The sequence below is a fragment of the Danio rerio genome, chromosome 8 (genome assembly GCF_049306965.1).
Source record: "Danio rerio strain Tuebingen ecotype United States chromosome 8, GRCz12tu, whole genome shotgun sequence".
Taxonomy (NCBI): Eukaryota; Metazoa; Chordata; class Actinopteri; order Cypriniformes; family Danionidae; genus Danio; species Danio rerio.
Window position 1 is genome coordinate 5,913,133 of NC_133183.1, and position 22,635 is coordinate 5,935,767.

The window sequence follows — 22,635 nt, forward strand, 5'->3', positions numbered from 1 at the left end:
TACGTGTTTGTTGCTCGAAATGTGCCGCCGAGCAACATCCAGTGAATACTGGCACGGCCTGGCGCCCGGTCTTCTCGTGCACTCCCTGGGGCGAGGCGGCCTTTGAGCCCTAGGCAGGGAGCAAACAACCCCCGAGGACCCTCAGGGAAACACGGGGGGCCGGTAGTGGGACCTCGCTGCGAGGGTTATGGTGGGTGGGAAAAGCGAGGCCCACTTATCTTCTATTTTAAACTATAGTTTCAAACTTTAGTTTACTGTAGTTTGAAATAGAAACCATGGTAACTGTTATGATTTAACTTTATGCAAAGAGCTTAGAATGACCAAGAGCAACAGACCCGGATTCCGCCATTTTGAAGTGATAGCGATCGCTCGTCATTGCTGTCGCGATGGAAAGCAGCTGCTTTGTTTTTATTTAATGTATTCAAAAAGCGCGGTATTGTTTCCCAAATTGTAGAGTGTCGCCTCTTGGTAATTCTATGCTCTTTGCTCTATGTCGACTGTAGTAATGATCTGCTTTGTTTTTCAGCTGAGTTGTTGAGCAAAGAAGGACTATTGAAGACAACAAATGAAGACAACCGCGGGTTATATTCACAAGCGCGCGCATTTCTGAAAGTGTGTCTTGTTTAGATAAGTTTGCATGTCAAACTAAATAAACTATATTCTTTCTAAACACCTGTCTCGTGTTTTATTTTTCCTCTACAGCAATGCACTGTCATATAAGTCTGTTGAATGCATTTGTGTGCAACATGGTTTGACAATAGTAGTCTTACAAATAAATAGTTGTTATAAATGCACCTTCATTAGTCAACATTTGGTGTTATGTTATGGTTGTTTCATAACTATATTTATTATTGTTATTCTGTATGTTTAAAACCAGCAAATTATACTATATATTTAACATGTCATAAACTTAGTTATTTTAAAATTTGCCAAATAAAATGTCCTAAGACAAGAAATGGGTGTTGTTTTGGTTTTATGTCAACCTACTGTAGGTTTTAGGTTGACTACAGCAGGTATAGGCTACATCCATCATAGGGAGTTTTTTTAACGACCCATATCAAGTAAAACGTCTCTTACTCAAGAACTTTTAGCATGCAAAAGTCAAATTTAAGTATATAAAATACAGTTTCCAACAACAAAATTTTGTCTTGTGAAAAAGACCAGTGTGGTGGTGAGAAAAAAAGTAATGTCAAATCATATATATTTATAAAAGAAGTTGATCAAGTTGTCATGATATTTAGTCATTAGGTTATGTGACCGCTAGATGGCGTTCATGTAAAAGCGTTCATTTCAAAGGAGCGCTACCCTGTACTAAAATGGCGGCTCTATTGACGCATTCCTTCCAATAGACAACACCAGGGTAGGCGACATCTAATGTATAAAGCTATGGGCGCTAACTAGTATTCACGTCGTATCATGCTCAACTCTTACTCTTTTACGCACTTTGAAAGTCTTTGCGTGATTTCAGAGAGATATTTAAGCACATATGAAGTAACAGTGGCGTCTCTACCATTGAGTTACACAATGCAGCATTTAGCTCGCTCGTAAACATCGCTGCTGTCCTCAGATCATTGTCTGAGCAGAAGTTTCATCTTTAGCCCTGACTGTCAGATGCTCTTCATCTCAGGAGCTGTATTTTTAGATGCTTGACAACAGATATAGGGTGAGTTATGGCTGGAGTGGACGCTGCCAGACGGGCTTTCATTTATTTTGGCATGACAGGAGAGAACAGGATAATGAGTGACAGAGAGAGTCCACAAAACTGCTCCGGTTGCATTTCATTTGGTGAATATTATCTTTTAGAGCTTCGAGTAGTGCCTCAGGTTTTTCCCCTTAGGTGTTTCTCGTCAGATTTGTCGTAGAAAGGTGAGAAATGTTTGAGTTTAAGACATATACTTAAATTAATAAATAAGCTATGAGATGAAGTTAAAGATATTTGTGCAATGCATTTATTTATAAATTATTATTTGGCATCTGCTTTCACATTGTGGCAGCAAAGGGAAGTTTTAAAAGGCACACATTTTATTCATTCTGAAAGTTCTTGACCTGCTGAGTCACTGACTCGTTCATAATGCAGACCGGTATTATTTCAATTGTATATATGTATGTATAAATGTAAATAATAAAATCAATTAATTTAAACTAAATTATTATTTTATTGTGATTTGTAAAATTTGAATGTTTTTCGGTTTATTTTTATAAATATAAATTCTATGAATATACATTTAATATAATTACATTTAATTTTAACATTTAACATTAATTCTTTTAATATTTCTATATAGCTTTATTTAGTTAGTTTTAGTATTTATTTATATATGTGTAGGTCTATGTTTTTTATTATAATAAAGTTTTTAAATTTTTTGTAGTTTTATAATTAAATAACATAGCTAACTTTTTTGTTTATATATGTATATATATATATATATATATATATATATATATATATATATATATATATATATATATATATATATATATATATATTTTTTTTTTTTTTTTTTTACATTTAATTTTTATTTTGTATAATAAAAAAGGAGCGGTGCGAGAGGCGCGCTGGTATGTTTTCTGCGCGCATGCGTCAGTTTGTTTTTGATTATTGCTTTCACCAGTGTTGGTTCGGTTCCACAGAGAGAATAACATCTTTATATAATGATAAACGTCTTTACAACCGTCTTTATTGTAACGGAATAAATATTTCACGGAGATGATTTTACTGCGTGAGAAAAGTGATGTGTGGCGTGAGAATACGGTCAATTACGTGACTCTCACGCCAAATGCGTGAGAGTTGGCAACTCTGATATAATCAATGTGCAGCCAGGATAATTACCTTATCTTCTTCATAAAGTTTAAAAGGGAAAAAAATAAATTTTAATGACACTAATTGACCCAACAGTTGTGTTTCTCTATGTTTGACAAAGATTGGCTTAAAACAACCCAGCATTTTTTTATCGTGTATAATCCACATCTTTTTTTACAATCCACATCTTTGAAAGGAGTCGATCATGATAGTTTCATGATTTGTAGTGCCAGAAAGTACACTATAAACAACCAATAATATTAACAACAATAATGTAAAAACAGCAAACTATCCTGTATATAGAGTTTTTGGAATATATGGAATTTTTAAAAACATGTTTGTATAATGTTAACGACACAGTTGGCATAAACAGACATTTAATTATCGAAAGTAAACAAATGCTATTATGTTTAGCGAATAAGTTAAAAATCTAGTAGGGAAGGAACTGAAAATTCAGAGAACAGCGTTCCAACGGAAACATTTATATGTAACACAAAACACTCATATGGTGTTCGGTGTAAATATGAACGATTTTATAAGAGAATTTTCACACCTATAAAATACAAAATATGTTTATAAGGAGGCCGGATAGTTCTTGCTTTTTTGATGAAGCACTTCGAGCCGTCTGACTGTAAAATCGTCTGAGTTTTGAGGAGTTTTTGCAGTAATGGCTTGTAATGAAGGCTGGCAGGTCGCAGGGCGTCGTAAAGGAGCTGCAAGAAGAGGAAAACAAGTGTTAAACCCAAAACTAGACTCTCAGCAGGATTCTGACTGCAAAATAGACCAACAGAAGATAATACACGGCATGTGAGGGTCTATCTGCTTTTATTACGCTTGAACAATCCAAGTATTGACACGGTTAGATTAAATAATATAGTATTTTAGCATATATCATAGTCCCCCCTGCTGAAAAATCCAGCTTAAACCAGCCTTGGATGGTTGGCTGGTTTTAGTTGGTCGACCAGTCTGGTTTTAAAGGGGTTTTGGCCCCTTTCAGGCTGGTTTTCAGCCATTTCCAGCCTGGTCTTAGCTGGTCAGGCTGGAAAGTGACCAGCTAAAACCAGCTTGACCATCCTGGTTTAAGCTGGACATAGCTGGTTTTGGCTGGGGTCCCAGCCTGGCTAGGCTAGTCAAGCAGGTTTTATCTGGTCATCTCCCAGCCTGTCCAGCTAAAACCAGCCTTTAAGTGGCCAAAACCCCTCTAAAACCAGACTGGTCGACCAGCTAAAACCAGCCAACCATCCTAGGCTGGTTTAAGCTGGATGTTTCAGCAGGGGCCATGCTAATAAGAAACTACGTAAATCTGGTAATTATTCAGTACTGTGACATTAGCATCTGAAAACAGTATTTTATAAACTCATAAATGTTCATTCTCCTTTACAGGAATGAACTGAGAGGAGAAACCTTCTGGATGGAATGGAAAGGTGTTGAATTACAGCTATCCACACAAAATAGAAAACTATAGTAATATCATATAAACATTACTGTGTTTTTTACTGTATTATAGTAAAGTACTTGATCGCTGTGGCGACCCCGGATTAATAAAGGGACTAAGCCGACAAGACAAATGAATGAACTTGATTTAATATGCTGTGGTAATGATATATATAGCTGCTACAGAAATACATTCATTTTATTTTCGGCTTAGTCTCTTTATTAATCAGGGGTCGCCACTGAGAAATGAACCGCCAACTTATCCATCTTATGTTTTATGCAGTGTATGCCTTTTCAGCTGCAACCCATTACTGGGAAACACCCATACACACTCATTCACACATATACACTACGGACAATTTTAGCTTACCCAATTCACCTATAGCGCATGTGTTTGGACTGTGGGGGAAAACGAAGCACCCGGAGGAAACCCACGCAAACAAGGGGAGAACATGCAAACTCCACACAGAAATGCCAACTCACCCAGCTGGGGGTCAAACCAGCGACCTTCTTGCTCTGAGGCGACATTGCTACCCACTGAGCCACCGCGCTGCCCTATAGAAATACAACTATATAAAATCTTTAATATATTTTCTACAATTATGTATCGCACTACAACACACCACAGTTTACCGTAGTAAAAACTAAAGTATTCTACAGCATTTATTACAGTTTATCAGTTCAGGGTAGTTAATACTACAGTATGCCGTAAAATTCATTAACGGAGAGTTGTAAAATGCTTTAATATATACACCTGTAACCCACTGTACCTACTGCACCCACCCCGGTCTGAGCTAGGATTCTTTGGATGGGAGTCAGTTGCTCTACCAAGGAGGCTAAAGACCATGGCCTCTAGCATCTGTCGCTCCTTTAAACGTCAAGAGGAGTGAGGTTTACCTGCATAGCACTTCGCTAGCCGGCCTCCGTTACACTCACCCCCCTAAACCTCACTCCCATCCCAGACGAGCCCCGATAAAAGAGAGGGGTCTGGATGCAGACCTGATCCAGTGCAATCTGAGCTGCATCCAATGCTTTTAATGGGCTCACCTAACCCCACCCCTAACCCTACACTGCAAAAAAATGCTTTTCTTACTTAGATTTTTTTGTCTTGTTTCTTATCCAAATATATAAAAACTCTTAAATCAAGAAGAATTTTCTAGACAAGCAAAACATACTGTTTTGTTTTAAGATATAATATGCCAAAATGAAGCGAGTTTTCCCTTAAAACAAGCTAAATAATCTGCCAATGGGGTAATGTTGTGGAAAAAAGATTCAGGTCTGCAAAAATATTCTAAGTCTCTAAGTCAAACTTTTCAAAAAATGACAAAGTCTGAGATCTCCGAGGTCTTTAGACGAAGCAGTTTATTGTTACAGCATCAGTAACAACAGAGACAGGTTGTTCAAGTGACTGCTGAACATAGGCTTGCACACAGTTTAAATACATTTCTGTCGTAATACTCCACCCAAATTTACACATTACACACCTCCATTAGCTTCTCCACTAATGGGTTCTTAAATCTCTCAGGTGCCCGCCACCAATAGAATCTCAGGGTCTTTCAGGGGTCTTCCCCATGTCCAGTTAAGGTCTTTCCTTCCCGTTTCAAAAGTGTTGACTCAGCCAAAAAACAATGCTCGACAATATATCTTGTTCACTGTCCACGAAGCTGTCAACTGTAAGTTCAGCTGAAGTTCATATGTACTCATAATTCTTTAGATGTCAGTACAAGTGAGTGTGGGCGCACGTGCAGGTGTGCCTTATCATGAGTTACAGAACAGAACGCAGGTGTCCTTTTAGCCTTGCTTCCATAAATCAGCCCTCATTGTGACATTAATGCTGCTCTTCTCATTTATCTTCTCATCTCTGACTGCATTTACACAGAATGACTTTTTTATTTACCAAAGCACCAAAGCACACATACCTGATAATAATGCTGCATGTATGAGTAATAATACAATAGATAATAACAATAATAATACTGAAATCACTCAAATAAACATATAAATGAGAGTAATACATTCATCAGAAATTCATCAGGACACAATGAATTCCCCAACAGTAAGCAAAATAATCAATAATGTCAAAAGGAAAAACAAGATTGATTTGCTTACCCCATTGGCAGATTATTTAGCTTGTTTCAAGGAAAAACTCCCTTTATATTGGCATATTATTTCTGAAAACAAGACAATATGTTTTGCTTGCCCTGAAAATGTTTCTTGATATAAGAATTTTTAGATATTTGGACTCGAAACAAGACAAAAAATCTAAATAAAAGCATTTTTTGCAGTGTACTAAGGGTGTCACGATTTCGATTTTAAATCGAAATCGATTGAAATTTATGCTCAATTTCGATTATCGAATCAAAAAATAGAATCGTTGATGCTGCCACGCCCCCATGTCACGTCAGCTTGGCTTGCCAAGCGGAAAAAAAACAGGCTTGTTGAAGTGCTTGTTAAACTGCTGACGCAGGAGACCCGTCGACAGAGCTTAAACCCTCTCCTCTTTCAATGAAGTCGCCGGTGTGGAAGCATTTTGGATTTCCAGTGAGTTATGTTGACAACGTTCGTGTTGTCGACAAAAAAAACAAACTGTTTGCAAGCTCTGCTATGTACGTATTACGGTTGGGACGATAGACGATGGGCGCATCGTGATCCTCCTCCCCGCACCCGTTGCAAATCCGCTCGCGAAAAATACACCCTCAGGCCGTGTTTACACTAATTTGTCTTTGTTTTTAAATGGCATTTTAGAACGACAACGATCCACATCCACACTGGCGTATAGCATTTCTGAGCAGCCCTCCTTCCTCACTACCGCCCACTCATTCACACACACACACACACACACACACACACACACACACACACACAGTCATGCGCTCGAGACAGCGGGTCAAGGCAGTCAGCGGATCAGTAGACTGCTTCAATCTTTACTTTTACACAAGTACTTTGTCATTTTAGCGAACACCTCAGATACTGTTGGCTGGTTCCTGTTGGTTGTGCACCTTTTTTACCGACGCCATTATAACGACACAGATCACTGCCTATTCACAAGTCCCGCAGAAAAAAGTGATTGACAGGTGGTAAATATGTGTGTATCTTGCCTTTATTCATTTATTGTATGATTTGTTTATGGGTAAAACAAAGACCATGCAAGTCAGGTAGTTTAAACGGTAGACTACAAATAATTAATTGGTCATTAATTAATTAATTATTCATAATCGAAAATCGAATCGTGACTTCAGAATCGAAAATGTAATCGAATCAAGGATTTGGAGGATCGTGACACCCTTACAGTGTACCCATCACAGTGACGTCACTAGCTCTATTTGAGTGCATTGTGGCTGACACTGCATCGCTGAGTGATGCAATCTCAGCTTGCATCTTAAAGGCTGCATCCAGATACTATTGCCATGTATAACCCACCAGTGCTACAGCACCCAACCCGCTCTGAGCTAGGATCGAACTGGTGATTCTTTGTATGGGAGTCAGTTGCTCTAACAGGGAGGCTCTAGCAAGCATGGCCTCTAGCGTCTGTCACTAGACCATCTTTAAATGTTAGAGTGAGGTTTACCTGCACAGCACTTCGCAAGCTGGCCTCCGCTACAAGTATAATGCACTTTACTATAGTATGGTTCAAAAACATATTAAGCAGCAGTACTGTTCATATAAATGTTAAAATGCAAGTGTTCAGCTTTTAATTAATCACCTCATGTCTGTCTTACCCCTTCAGATCTCCTCTGCGAGCGTCTTCTCTCCAGCACTTCAGAGCAGAGTGAAGATGCGTCTCTTCTGCAGTGTGTTTGTTATGGTTTGGGTCACTTTGAGTCTTGTGTATCAGCTCGATTTCAACTTGCCATGCTGTTGCTGCTTCTAGAAACACTGCAGGTATACATCTTTAATTTAAATGGTACTATTCATTCATCTTAAAGGGAGGCCCTCTTTAAGATCATGCAAAAAACACTTTTATAAGGGGTTTAAACACAGTTGTGTGGCAACAGTGTGTGAATATAACTAGCCTCTAATGGTGTTTAAAATTTTTATAATCACACTTGATAACAACAAGAAACACTTTGACATTTTTTCTTTGTACATGTCATCAACGGGGGAAAGCTCCGCTCATTAGTGACTATCTCTCCCTCATTAGCATAGACAGCCCTGGGTGAGAAGCAGCCGTCAGCCATTAGTTTTCACATGCTGAAGATAATGGGCCCTATTATTCACCTGGTGCAAGGCGCGGCGCAATACTTGTTTGCTAGTTTCAGCTTGGTGCAAAAGTGGTTTTGAGGCGTTGTGCCGTGCTCTTTAAATAGCAAATGCATTTGCTCTCATATGTGCGCCCATAGGTGTTCTGGTCTAAAAAGGGAGGCGTTCTGAGGCGGACCGCTGGCGCGTCGCTATTTTGAGAAACTATAATAGATTTTTCATTACACCAAAACTAACCCGGACTAAACTCCAGCGCAGAGTTGCGCCTCGCTTACTGCTTAATAGCCTACACACAACATGTAGAGCAATACGCAAATACCTTTACATATGAAAAATTTAAGTATTAAGGATTTATAAATAGGATATAATAAGAATAGATATAGGATATAAATATAAAGGATTAAAATATTACAAAACATATTATTTTCTAGCCTGTATAAATATAAAAAATCACTGCTTTTATGTCTTCTTCATCTCGGGAGGCTTTTTCAGTTCATTCATAACAATTTGCTTTTGTATAATGTTATTATTATTAGCAGTATTATTTATTATATCCATATTTATATTTGTTTTATTAAAAACAAGCTTAGATTTGCCCACCTGTCAGGTTTTAGATCATATGGGGCACAGCATGTGTTTTAGGATATAACTCAGGTTTTTGAGCACATTTTGTTATTATTGTTCATTTATTCGTTTGCTGGAAATTAGAACTGAATTTAGAAATAGTTTTGAAACTAATATTTGCACTTAACAAACTAAATTAATTATTTATAGGCTAATTGATGTCTGTGCATAAAGGTTTCCCTATCCACGAGATTATCTCTCATTCTTGCGCGATAGTGCTCTGTTTAACTGTTTTCAGTTAAAAAACTGTAACTGTTAACTGTTTGCTAGTGAAATGCTCAGTTTTTCCACTTACACTTACTTTGCGTCCTGTAAATAGCAAATGCGCTTATGGTGCGACGCAACGGACTCTTAAGGGAATGGGAGATGAGACTCTAATTGGTTTATTCTCAAAACACACCTATAACTCATTAAGAAAATAAACTCAACCCTTTTAGACCATGCGCCATGGCGCAAAGCGCATTTTCCCATCTTTAAATTAGCAAATATGGATTCTGACACGCCCTGAAAGCGTTTGCGCCCTGCGCTTTCCGTTTTGCGCATGGACCATCAAAATAGAGCCCAATGTCAGTGATTTAGAGGATTAAAAATGTGGAGTTTTAGGATGCACAAATGAACACTGGAATCTTCATAGACTGCCTTCTTCTGACATTTTCATTTTTTTCAAAAAGATAACATTAATATTGTTTTTGAATATGCCGCTATGCTGACACACAGGCTTTTGTAGCTCCGCCCTCTTTTGAAAAGAGCACAATCTTATTTGAATTTAAAGCAACAATCACCAAAACGGAACAATTAGGATCAAAGTCTAAAGGGGTCAGTTTCAAAGAGTTATAATGCATGAATTGTGATATTTTGAGCTGAAACTTCACACTCTAGGGACATCAGAGACTTACTTAATGTAAAAAGAGGCATAATATGGTCCCTTTAAGATGTTTTTCAATCTCCTCCAGATTCCCGTGAGCAGTTGTTGTGTGTATGATCCTGTATTTTCCCCATCAGAGTGTGATGCTCTCAAAGAGCTCGGCTTCACGGTGTTGACTGAAAATGAGGTGCACCACTCATCCATGATCATAAAGAGTCATTTGTTTCTGTCAGATTTGTTTTTATGTCTTTTTTCGTCTTTGCTTTAACAGGAAGGGAAGCGAGCTGTTTATCAACCCACCCTGTTCTACCTGATGCATTGTGGGAAGGCGCTGTATAACAACTTGCTGTGGAGAAACTGGACACCTCGAACATTGCAAAAAATGACTATCATTGGCAACAGTTTTAATGGCATTCAAGAGAGGTAGGAGCAAGTGATCTGCAGCGTGCAGTTTACAGTATGCTGTTATTGAAAAGGTTAAATTGTGCAAGTTTAGTCTCATTCATGATGGATTTTGTTCTTAGGATGCTTCAACGGGAATTGGAGAGAGACTACAGCTTCCTTTCACGTGTATCCTTGCCTTCAAATGTATGAAGCGTTTCAAAATATTCACGTTTGTGCTGTTTTAACTTGAATTTAACCCGTTTCATTTCCTGTAAAACACTTCGAGACTTTCTGCCTGTGAAAGGTGTTATATAATACATTTTACTTAAATGCAACGTCATTCACCTTGGAATGACATGTTGTATCTATGCCATGTCTTATGAAACTCTTATAATTACAACTGTTATACTGTTTAACTAAGTGTTATAAGAGTTTGTGTTTGTAAATGAGAGTTTTAGGGTGCTTTCACACCTGTGAATCGATTCAGTTGTTCCGAAACAGAGATTAAAATTGTTACATTGTTGCTCTTTGCTCTTGGAGCGGTTCGCTTTCAGACTGCAAAGTTTCTAAACGGACCAAACGAGCTAAAACAAGTCACGTGCGAGTAAACTCTCCTTACATTGGTCAGAGTGTCAGGGTTTATTTTGCAGCGTCCCGCTCAGCTGTCAGGAGGTGGTGGTTTGGTGGTGATTGACAGGGTGCGCGCGCGTGACGTGTCTGAGGAGAGACACGGTGGGGAGGGGTGAGAAGGATGCGCGACGATGCCTATTTGAGGACTGGGAGAGAGACGCGAGATTACCCGGAGATCATCACTCGTTTGCGGGCATCTGGAGACTCGCGAAACTTCCCGCGCTACTCATAATTCTCTCTTCATGTAGCCGTAAGCCTATTACATATCCATAAAACACTGTGATGTAACCGCGCTCGGATCGGATCGCTTTCTCACTGCAATCGAACCGCTCCAGGGTTCGTTTCAATCGAGCCGAGACCACCTCACTCAAGCGATCTCGGAGCGATTACTTTGGCGCGGAACAGAGTGCGATTGCCCTGTTCACATATGCCAATCGAACCGCGCTAACTGGGCAAACGAGACACGTTCCGAAACAAAAGTGTAGGTGTGAAAGCACCCTTAGATGTTTCCTTGACTGAGCTGATGTTTGCAGATGATCGGTGTGTGTGAGGAGACGCCGCTGTCCTGCTCGTCGCGATTCCTGGATGTGTTTAATGACACCGCGCTCATTCAGTTCCCTCTCGAAAATCTCAACAAACTACCAGAATGCACCTGGACTGAGCCTTCAGAGCCACTGTACCAACACTGCCAGGATCTCGAGATCATCCAGAGAGAGAAAGACTGATGAAAGGTGTCACGCACATTGTTATAGTTACCTAGTTCATTTACAATTTCTTGTCTTAATTTTATTTTTGCAATAAGAAATAAAACTAAAATTCATTTTCAGTATAGTGTACTTTTTTCTTGGTAAATTATATAATTTTCTTGGGACTTATAATGTGAGTTATTTGCCCATCTGTATTTTTTATATGAAATACTGCAGTGTTTATAACTTTTTTTGTGTGTGCTGGGCAAAGGTTAATCGAATCCAAAATAAAGTTTGTTTTGACATAAGATACGTGTCAATATATATATATATAAGATATACATTACATAAATTGCATAGACATTTAAAAAAAATATATATATAATTTGTATTATATACATTATACACACACACTCACACACATATATATATATATATATATATATATATATATATATATATATATATATATATATATATATACATACACATATACATATATATATATATATATATATATATATATATATATATATATATATATATATATATATATATATATATATATATATATATATATATATATATATAGGTGTGTGTGATACATTCATACACACTCATATATTGTCAAAACCAACTTAAATATTTTAATTTTATCCAAATATTAATGAATTATATTTATTTTAAAAGTTTATATTAATTAATCTGCCCAGCACTGATTTTTTTCCTCATTCACTTAGTTTTGAGCAAGATGCACTTTGTTTTATTAAACTTCCAAATTTAAAATAAAAATGTTGTCATTTAAAGCATTTTTATTTTGAAAATAAAAGTTTCCCGACATGTTTGTATTTATTTGTATAATATTTATTTGTATTTTACTTTAATTATTATCATCATTTTGTATTTTATTATTTTTGTATTGAATTTTTAAAAAACATAAATATTTGGTCTAATAACCCTATTTTTCAATCACAACAAATAAACTTATTATATATATATTTTACTTTATATATAATAAAATTTTACTTTATATATATATATATATATATATATATATATATATATATATATATATATATATATATAAAACCGCGTAAAATTCTGTCAGAATTTCGTCAAAATACCTCCAACTTTAATTATATTTTGTAATTATATGGAAAATAGGTGAAATTATATATATATATATATATATATATATATATATATATATATTTTTTTTTTTTTTTTTTTTTCCCCACCTCAATTAATTCAATCCAATCCACCTTTTGTCCAGTTTTTTATTTGGAACTTGAAGCACTGTAGTCTTTCAGTTCTCGTAAACCTTTGATCAAACTCATATCTTTATTCCAAAACACCATTTTTATTTAGGCTTTACGCAACTAAAAATAAATACGTTATCATTACGTCATCGCCAAGGAAAGTAAATAAAAGAATTATTCTAATGCACAGGTTGCGCTGTTAGTCCTGTACGAAATTAGTCTTATTTTGGTATGATATATTGCTTGTTTTTTTTTTTTTTTTTTTGAGACAAGGTGTGTGTATGTTTTTTTTTTTTTTGACCAGTTTCCAATATGTGGTAGAATTGCTTTAAATGACAATATTTTAATTTGAAATTTAAAAGGAATGTTTATATTGTTTGTTTATGCATAGCAGGGTAATTGGGAATTTTGAAATGGTCCCAATCATATCTTGCATTTCACGCTGACTTTAAAATAAGTGCATTTTTTACTAGTGCTAGCATCACCAAATCAAGCTGAAACAAGACCAAAAATATGTTCACACACCGAAATGAAAATTTATTTGGTCAAAACACATTAAGACTTTGAGACAGATTGTGATTTGGACTTTTGTGTTATACTGCAGGTAAAAAAAACTGAACTGGTCTTCAAACTTTCATTCCTCAACCGGTTTCTCTTCATTCACAACACACTCTTTCCCATTCACCACTGCTGATTCTGTCTGCGCTTCACTCGGTGACATCATAGTGATGCTTGATTTTGATTGGCTCTGGGGTGGAATTCCATTAGTGATGTCAGATTGGCGTTTCTCCTCCTCGTTTTCAGATTTGGAGACTCCGTTGTGCATGTGGGACTCCATCTGGCAGTTCATGTGTGTGTGATCCGTTTCCTCTGAAGCCTCATCTCCTGTAGTTTGGCATTCTGCATTTCCGTTAGCCTGTTCTCTGTCATCAGTAGCCTCTCCCTTATTGGCTGACGGCTCTGAAGCTTGGTTCTCATTGGCTGACTCCTGTTTGGTCTTTTCTGCCTCTTCTGCTGCTTTCTTCTCTTTCAGTTTCTCTTTAAACTCCATCATTCTTGTGCTTAAGCGACAATGATAAAAGCATTCAGCCGTATCCATCAACTACAATGATTTATATATATAATCAAATCCTAAAAGTTCTGCAGTTATCGATTGGAGATGGCAGAATGTTGTCTGAATGCATACTAATGTAAATTATAACAAATACAACATGTATATATAATAAGTCTATTGATAGTACTATATACAGTAGTTAACATTAAATGTCCCCTGAAGTGCTTTGTAATGGCCATTTTTATTCAACGTTTTTGACGTAATCTCAACTGAAACATGATGAGGGTGGGACATAACATAGCTCCTCCTCTTTATTAAAACAGCCAATAGCATTTAGGTTTTATCAGAGATCAAATGAAAAGCAAATGAGAAATGTTTTGAAAGGGGCGGGGCATGTCAGACACTAGAGAGCATTTGATTGGTCAAGATTTGATGAGAAACTGAAGTATGAGGTGAAAATATAGTCGATCTATTTAGGCAGACGTGACAAACTGCAAGTTTTTGGATGTTTATATCTGCTTATAGATAACATACTGATACTAACATCTAAAAAAATGTTATTTAAATTTTCACGGGACGTTTAATAATTAACTACTATATAATTTATGCTACAGCTCAACTCTATTAATCACCACTGATGAGTAGAGATTTTATTTAAAGTTTTAAATTACATCACGGTATTATATATTAGCCATTTAGTATAGAATAATATAGAGCCATTTAGTCAGAATTACATATATTGTCATAAAAATCCACCAAATACTGAATTCGTGTTGTCCAAGAATAATTCAAATGTCTGAAACATGGCACCAAAAATGCTTTAAAAATGTTTATATAATTTGGAAGAAATGTCAGCAAGTGTACCGAATAAAACAAAAATGACATTTTACCTAACATTAACATAACTATAAATCCTAAAAAACTAACAGAAATTGAGAAAGTGGTCGCTTAATTTTTTTCTACAGCTATAATAAATATTTACAGTGCTCAGCATAATTGAGTACAGCCCATTTTGAAAATGAATATTTTTCTCCATTTCTCAGTGAATATAGGCTATGTATTTCGGTGCATTTAAACCAAACAGATTTATTGAACAGATATTTTTATTAAAATAATATTTTAGTCACCAAACATATTTAGAAACTGAAAGATAATACAATTAAATTAATGCAAAACATTGCAAAAAATAAAAATAATAAAAAAATAATAATAATAAATCACAACCTACAAAATTTCAAATACATTTTTCAAGATTTTGCTTCTCTTGTTTTTTCCTCTTCTTTAAATTTGTATTTAAGATTTTTCTGTAACATATATATTTGGCTGCATGAGTTTTTGGACCGTTAGTTGCAAGTTATTTTGTTGGATCCAGATTTGGCTTCAGTTGTGACTAATCTAATGTATATGCACAAACATTATGGTGTTTAGCTTCCTATTAAAAATATAAATGTAAGACTTGTGAGGAGTGTACTTATATATGCTGAACACTGTATATATATATATATATATATATATATATGTGTGTGTGTGTGTGTGTATGAATTATAATATTATTATTATTTTTTCCCAATTTCTGTTTAACGGAGAGAAGATATTTTTCGACACATTTCTAATCATGATAGTTTCAATAACTAATAACTAGTCATTTCTAATAACTGATTTCTTTTATCTTTGCCATGATGACAGTAAATAATTTTTGACTAGATATTTTTCAAGACACTTCTGTACAGCTTAAAGTGACATTTAAAGGCTTAACTAGGTTAATTAGGTTAACTAGGCAGGTTAGGGTAATTAGGCAATTTATTGTATAACGATGGTTTGTTCTGTAGAATATCGAGAAAAAAATAAGCCTAAAGGGCCTAATAATATTAACCTTAAAATGGTTCATAAAAATTTTAAACTGCTTTTATTCTAGCCGGAACAAAACAAATAAGCCTTTCTCCAGAAGAAAAAATATTATCAGACAAACTGTGAAAATGTCCTTGCTCTGTTAAACATCATTTGGGAAATAATTCAAAAAGAAAAAAAAATTAAAGGGCGGCTAATAATTCTGACTTCCACTGTATATTTATAAATTGTTTGGATTTTGAAAACACTTAGGATTTTAATATGCTACAAATATGTTGTAAATTATTTTCTTAGTGCAAACTTGTGTTTTTATAAAGTGACGATGTATTGTGCTAAATAAATAAATAAATAAATGGATGAAGAGTTTACTGGATTTGCAAAAACTGATTTTAGCCATTTTCAGATATTATGTTTTACATTGTATTGATTGTATGTATTGTATACATACAGTATTGAAGAGTTCAATTGCAAAAAAAAAAATATTGATCTGTTTTTGAAAACTCTTCATTTATATAATTTTCTGTAAATGCAATTATTTTGACAGGAATCTCACAAGTAATCCTAAAAGTGTGCGTTCACCTGTATGAAGTCTTGAGTATGCCGTTGACCAGAGCGAGCTGCTCCAGCGTCGTGTCCTGAGAAGGAAACAAACCCTGCAGACAGAACAGAAATAAAGCACATGTTAAAATGAGCAAGTCTCCATACGTCGGCTCTAATGAAGATTATTTTGCAGCTGAATTTACTGTTTAAATCAGAATAAATAGACCTCCTGTATATATTTTTCTCCAATTTCTGTTTAATGGAAAGATTTCTTTCAACACATTTCTACACGAAAAAAATAGCGTATTGGGGCTAATAATATTGGTTTTAATGGTTTAAAAATGCTTGTATTCTATCCAAAACAAAACAAATAAAAAGGGAAAATATTATAGGAAATACTGTATAGGAAAATATTGCATAGGAGGGCTAATCATTTTGCCCTCATTTGTACCTCTGGCGGTGTTTCGGATGCCTCTGCTCCTCCCTGTCGGATGGAGCGCTCCACACGCACGGCCTGCTGGGTGATGTTCCTCAGGAAGTCTGAGCTGCATTTAGTTTGAGGATGATCTTCACCGCACTGTCTCGGTACACAAACACAGTCAGAACACCGGCATGTTTTTAAAAGCAGAAATTCAGCACTGGGGCTTAAATGTGGACCTTGTTCTGGAAGATGCTGTGAGCCTCTTTCTCGTGGTTCATGCTTTGTCTGTAGTCGCCAGACACACACAGTCTCTGAGCCAGCAGGTGGTGACTGAAAAACAAACCCAAAATACTTTAAACACAACTCCTGCTTCAAATTAGAGCTGCACAATACACTACCTGACAAAAGTAAATATTATATTTATATATAAATATAATATATAAATATATACATACACACACACACACACACATATATATATATATATATATATATATATATGTGTGTGTGTGTGTGTGTATGTATATATATATATATATATATTTATTTATTGTCATGTCTATTGCTATATTAATACCAAAAGCCATGCATAAAATGGCAAAAAAATAAATAAAAATAAATAAATAAATATATATATATATATATATATATATATATATATATATGTGTGTGTGTGTTTGTGTGTGTATGTATGTATGTATATATATATATATATATATATATATATATATATATATATATATATATGTAAAACCCATGCATAAAATAGCAAAAAAAAAAAAAAAAAAAAATATATATATATATATATATATATATATATATATATATATATATATATATATATATATATATATATATATATATATTTATTGTCATGTCTATTGCTATTTTAATACCAAAAGCCAAGCATAAAATGGCAAATAATAATAATAATAATAAATATATATATATATATATATATATATATATATATATATATATATATATATATATATATATATATGCATTTGAAATGACTAATATATGTTCTTCTATATCAAATAATTTGTATTTACATCTTCTAAATAATATTTACTATTCTAAATATTAAATATTCTAATGTCAGCTGGAATTTAAACACAACTTGATGCATTATAGTTTTAGAATTAAATGTGAAAGTAAATGTCAGTGAGTAAAAAAGTAACTTTTTTTGTCGATGCCTTTAGTTTTGAGTCATACTTTGTCAAACTTTAATTATTCTTTTCACTGTGCACATTGCAATGCATTGTGGTATAGCCTTGTATGTGAGACATAAACATTTATTTAATTAACATTTAAGGCCCAAGGTGTTTTTTACATGCATTTTTAATTTCTCTTTGCTATTTGGACTCATTGGAACCTAATTAGAATAAAAATCTAAGTATCATCGTTTGATATGACATACTTTTAGAAAAAAAATGATGTCCACAAATCTACATACAGTTGAAGTGAGAATATTAGCCCCCTTTTGATTTTTTTCTTCTTTTTTTTAAATATTTCCCAAATGATTTTTAACAGAGCAAGGAAATTTTGACAGTATGTCGGATAATGGTTTTTCTTCAGGAGAAAGTCTTATTTGTTATATTTCGGCTAGAATAAAAGCAGTTATTAATTTTTTAAAAACCATTTTTGGGACAAAATTATTAGCCCCTTTAAGCTATTTTTTTTCGATAATCTTTATAACAAACCATCGTTATACAATAACTGGCCAAATTACTCTAACCTGCCTAGTTAACCTAGTTAAGCCTTTAAATGTCACTTTAAGCTGTATAGAAGTGTCTTGAAAAATATCTAGTAAAATATTATTCACTGTCATCATGGCAAAGATAAAATAAATCTGTTATTAGAAATAGGTTTTTAAAACTATTATGCTTAGAAATGTGCTGAAACAATCTTCCCTCCATTACACAGAAATAGGGAAAAAAATAAACAGGGGCTCTAATAATTTAGGGGGGCTAATAATTCTGACTTCACCTATATGTGGCTTCGTGGTCCCAATTTACATAAAACACTTTTTCCTGACTGTTTTTAATGCATATATAATAGGTATGTAACGGTATCAGAATTTCACGGTACGGTAATACCTCGGTATGAATGTCACGGTACGGTATTTATTAAATCATTTACAGGAAAAAATAAAACTTATGAAAATACTCCAAAAAAGTGTCAAAAGTGTCAATGACATACAAATTAGCCATCTATCTGTAAGCTTTGAAACAGGAACTTCAATTTTAATAACAAAAAATTATTAAACCATGTAAAAAAATTAAGTTTCAATTTAGTAGTGTTGAAAACTCATCACATTCAACATTTAATCACTCACTCACTTACTTAGATAGAGATGGGTTTAAAGGAAAATTATCATATAAATATAATCTGGTAAAAGCTGGTATCTCTGGGCATTTACAATGTCCCCTGCAACAGAAAAAAAACCCTCTCATTTGGGACTGAGGTTTCTGGGACAAGAGAGATATGACTTGGCCCAGGTTGACAGCAGTGGGTAACGTTGTGCATTGTCTTTCCCCCACTTGAGAGGACAAACCATGAGTAAGATAGAGGTCTCATGTCTGCATCAATCTGAACAGTGTGCTGACAACACCGCTATTCAGTACGCGCGCGACAACTCAGCTGATAAGAACTCGCGCGACAACACCGCTATTCAGTACGCGCGCGGCAAAACAGCTGATAAGAACTCGCGCGACAACACCGCTATTCAGTACGCGCGCCGCGACAACACCCGCTTTAGAGTTTTCCAGCTCTTTTTCCTCCCCGCTTCTAGCAGCACACTCCATTTCCGCATTACTGGATCTGTAGCGACAACAGACCGCAAGGGATGATGGTCAAGCATGGGCTGATGGGAATTGTAGTTTTCGCTACCTCCCGTTCGCTTCATTCGCCTGAGCAAATTTTCTCAGAAGACCTGTAGTTTTACCGAGTCATGCGACTTCGGTAATATCGAAAAAAATTAATATTGCGGTACGACGGTATTTACAATACCGTAACATCCCTAATATATAACATAGAATTTCTTTTGAACTTGCTTTGACAATCAGAGAGTAAAAACAACATTTTTTCCCCATTTTGGACAGTTAAAAATAGGGTTTGGGATATTTCATATGCTTCAAAACAGTTGCAGGATGACACTGTATGTCTGTTACAAAATAAAAAACGTTCAAAGTATTTTTAATAGCCACTTAAGAGCTAAAATGTGCTGTCCACATATGTGGCCACTCCAGCCCTAGGAGGTTAAAATAAGGTGCATTATACTCATAATTTGGATTTTCTATTTCGAAACATAACCAGTGCTTGCATTGCCACTTTAGAAGTCACAACACATCTCCATTTCTTTCTGACTCCTGATTAAATGGTGTTCGGTGTCTTACATGAGAGCAGTTGTGAGATCTGCGTCTCCTCTGAAGGACTGGCTGATCTTCAGTGCGTTCTGGAGAAACTGTAATGACTGCTCTCCCTGAAGCATCAATCCCAGAGAAGCCTGACAGAGGAAAACACACAAGCGTCAGCAGTCAGACCAGTATTTCAGTATGAGATTACAGTAATGAGATGACATTTGCTGATGTTTACATCAATGACTGCAGTGTACGGATGATCTCCTCCATGAATCGTCAGCAGGAGGACTTTGGCTCGATAAAGACATCGCTGAGCCAGAGCCGCTTCACCACCGGCATACAGATACACCGCTAATAACACCTGGAAACCGAAGAAATACATTAAACAAACCTTAGCTTACTGTATTATTGAGTTGTTAAGTTTAAAATCCCAATCCAAACCCCTATTACAAAGAAAAATGTCAAGAAAATAAATAAAATAAAATGAATAAGCTAGAAAATAAAAGATTTTAAAAAGCAGGAAAAAAGTTGGTTGTTTGATGATGTTTTGTTTTGGTAGCTTATACTGTAGCTAACAGTTTTGGGTTAATTAATCCACTAATATTGAGAAGCAAAGAGCCCAGATCAAAAGCAGCTAATAAGGCTATAAAAATATTATGTTTCTGTTTTAATAGCAGGTCAATTTGAGTGTCATTTGCAAAGCAGCCAAACAAAATGCTATATTTCTTGAGGATGAACCATAATGGGAGCATATACAAGAAAAACAGCATTGGGCTAAGAATAGAGTCTTAAGGGACTCCAAATTGATGTGGATAAGCCCCCAGGCTATACAAATGACTGATTCTACAGATAAAAGGTGATTAAAAGCCTTTAAAAGTACTGTTTGAGAACTATGAAGGACTTAGATGATGAAGGAGAAGAGCATGCATTTGTTGATTGAGACTCACGTATTGCTGAATGGTGTTGGGATGATCGAAGCCCAGAACTCTTTCACTGATGATCACGACCCTCAGCTGAACACTGCGAGCCTACAAGAGATTATAGGACAGACATGGAAAACAGTGATGAACTAATAGATTGACAAATAGGTTTGTTTTGAGTGCATAATTCAATAAAGTAAGACCATTTTGCCTTTGGCTTACTTAAATGCAAAACATTTTCATCATCGCAATCTTATGAGAAACAATACTCGAGCAATACTCCTTATAAACTAAATGCTGGCATGCATTATAATTTTTGAATTAAATGTGGACATATAAAAATGCAACACATACTAGTTTTTTTTTAAATCCCTTCATAAATATAAAGATTTAATATTGTTTATTTTTAAATATTGCATTCATTATAAAATGTATAAATGCAAATAATTTTCTTTATCCAATCTAATGAGAAACAAAATGAGAAAAATACTCAAAAACAAAATACTGGCATGCATTCAATTAAATGTGATTTTTTTTTTTTTTTTTGCATTTGTAAATAAAGCAGTTCTTTCAATGTTTTGAGAAGTAGATTTAGTGTTAAATCATATAATACTTGTTTTTAAACTTACAATTCCCTAAATTCAATTCATTTGTATTTGCTGTATTTTATATTGTAGATTGTGTCAAAGCAGCTTCACATAGAAGATTATAGTGAATTGGAACAGTGTCAGTCCAGATTTTAGAGTTGAAGTTCAGTTTAGTTCAGTTCAGTGTGGTCGAATTTTTACAGCTAAAAGTGCAAACACTGAAGAGCAATCTATTGATGTGCTAAAATAAAATAAAAATAAATCAAATTTCTAAATTCCTTCATAAATAAAATTATAATATTGTTAATTTTAAAATATTGCATTCATTATAAAATGTATAAACGCAAATAATTTTCTTTGTCCAATCTAAATAAAGCAATTGTCTTAATGTTTTGAAAAGTAGATTTAGTCTTAAATCATATAGTGCTTGTTTTTAAACTGACAATTCACTCAATTCAGTTCAATTCATCTTTATTTCTAGAGCGCTTTTACAATGTAGATTGTGTCAAAGCAGCTTAACATAGAAGTTCTAGTAAACTGAAACTGTCAGTCCAGTTTTCAGAGTTAAAGTTCAGTTTAGTTCAGTACAGTGTGGTTTAATTTTCGCTGCTGAAAGTCCAAACACTAAAGAGCAAACCCATCGATGTGCAAAAAAAAAAAAAATCCTAAATTATCCATAAATAAAATAATAATATTGTTAATTTTTATATATATTGCATTCATTATAAAATGTATAAACACTTACAAGTACCAATCAAAGTTTAGAATCATTAAGATTTAATATTTTGAAGTCTCTTCTGCTAATCAAGGTTTCACTTATTTGACAAGAATATGCTATACATCTTTTTATATTCTGAAATGATAATATAATTTAAAATAGTCGTTATTAAGCAAATATGCTTCAAATGTAATTTCCTCCTGCGATTCAAAGCTGAATTTCCAACATCATTACCCCAATCTTCTGTATCATGTATATAGAAAGGAGTATTTCGATTTTTTTTATTGACATTCAAACTTT

The 22,635-nt window shown here is 34.6% G+C and overlaps 3 protein-coding genes across 17 annotated transcripts in view; 2 read left to right on the plus strand and 1 right to left on the minus strand.

Annotated features, from left to right (window-relative positions):
- Nucleotides 1-22,635, plus strand: part of myl2b (myosin, light chain 2b, regulatory, cardiac, slow) — a 271,503-nt gene that overhangs the window by 99,228 nt on the left and 149,640 nt on the right. The gene's annotated exons all lie outside the window — the stretch shown is intronic.
- On the plus strand, nucleotides 1,309-16,571 carry srrd (SRR1 domain containing). 15 transcript variants are annotated; one of them, XM_073909850.1, is made up of 8 exons: nucleotides 1,309-1,360; nucleotides 1,628-1,663; nucleotides 4,184-4,224; nucleotides 7,962-8,116; nucleotides 10,012-10,110; nucleotides 10,195-10,346; nucleotides 10,448-10,493; nucleotides 11,471-11,763. In XM_073909850.1, exons 3-8 carry the CDS (start codon nucleotides 4,212-4,214, stop codon nucleotides 11,660-11,662), a joined length of 657 nt encoding a protein of 218 aa, XP_073765951.1. In that variant the 5' UTR covers nucleotides 1,309-1,360; nucleotides 1,628-1,663; nucleotides 4,184-4,211; the 3' UTR covers nucleotides 11,663-11,763.
- The window catches only part of si:ch211-166a6.5, a 69,230-nt gene continuing 59,989 nt past the window's right edge, over nucleotides 13,395-22,635 (minus strand). Inside the window, exons 22-28 of the mRNA XM_073910878.1 lie at nucleotides 21,058-21,138; nucleotides 20,346-20,471; nucleotides 20,147-20,256; nucleotides 16,982-17,075; nucleotides 16,776-16,901; nucleotides 16,364-16,437; nucleotides 13,395-13,943 (exon numbers count right to left, since the gene is read on the minus strand). Of these exons, the coding sequence (XP_073766979.1) occupies nucleotides 13,517-13,943; nucleotides 16,364-16,437; nucleotides 16,776-16,901; nucleotides 16,982-17,075; nucleotides 20,147-20,256; nucleotides 20,346-20,471; nucleotides 21,058-21,138 (1,038 nt within the window). The 3' untranslated portion in view covers nucleotides 13,395-13,516. The remainder of the gene's footprint in view (nucleotides 13,944-16,363; nucleotides 16,438-16,775; nucleotides 16,902-16,981; nucleotides 17,076-20,146; nucleotides 20,257-20,345; nucleotides 20,472-21,057; nucleotides 21,139-22,635) is intronic.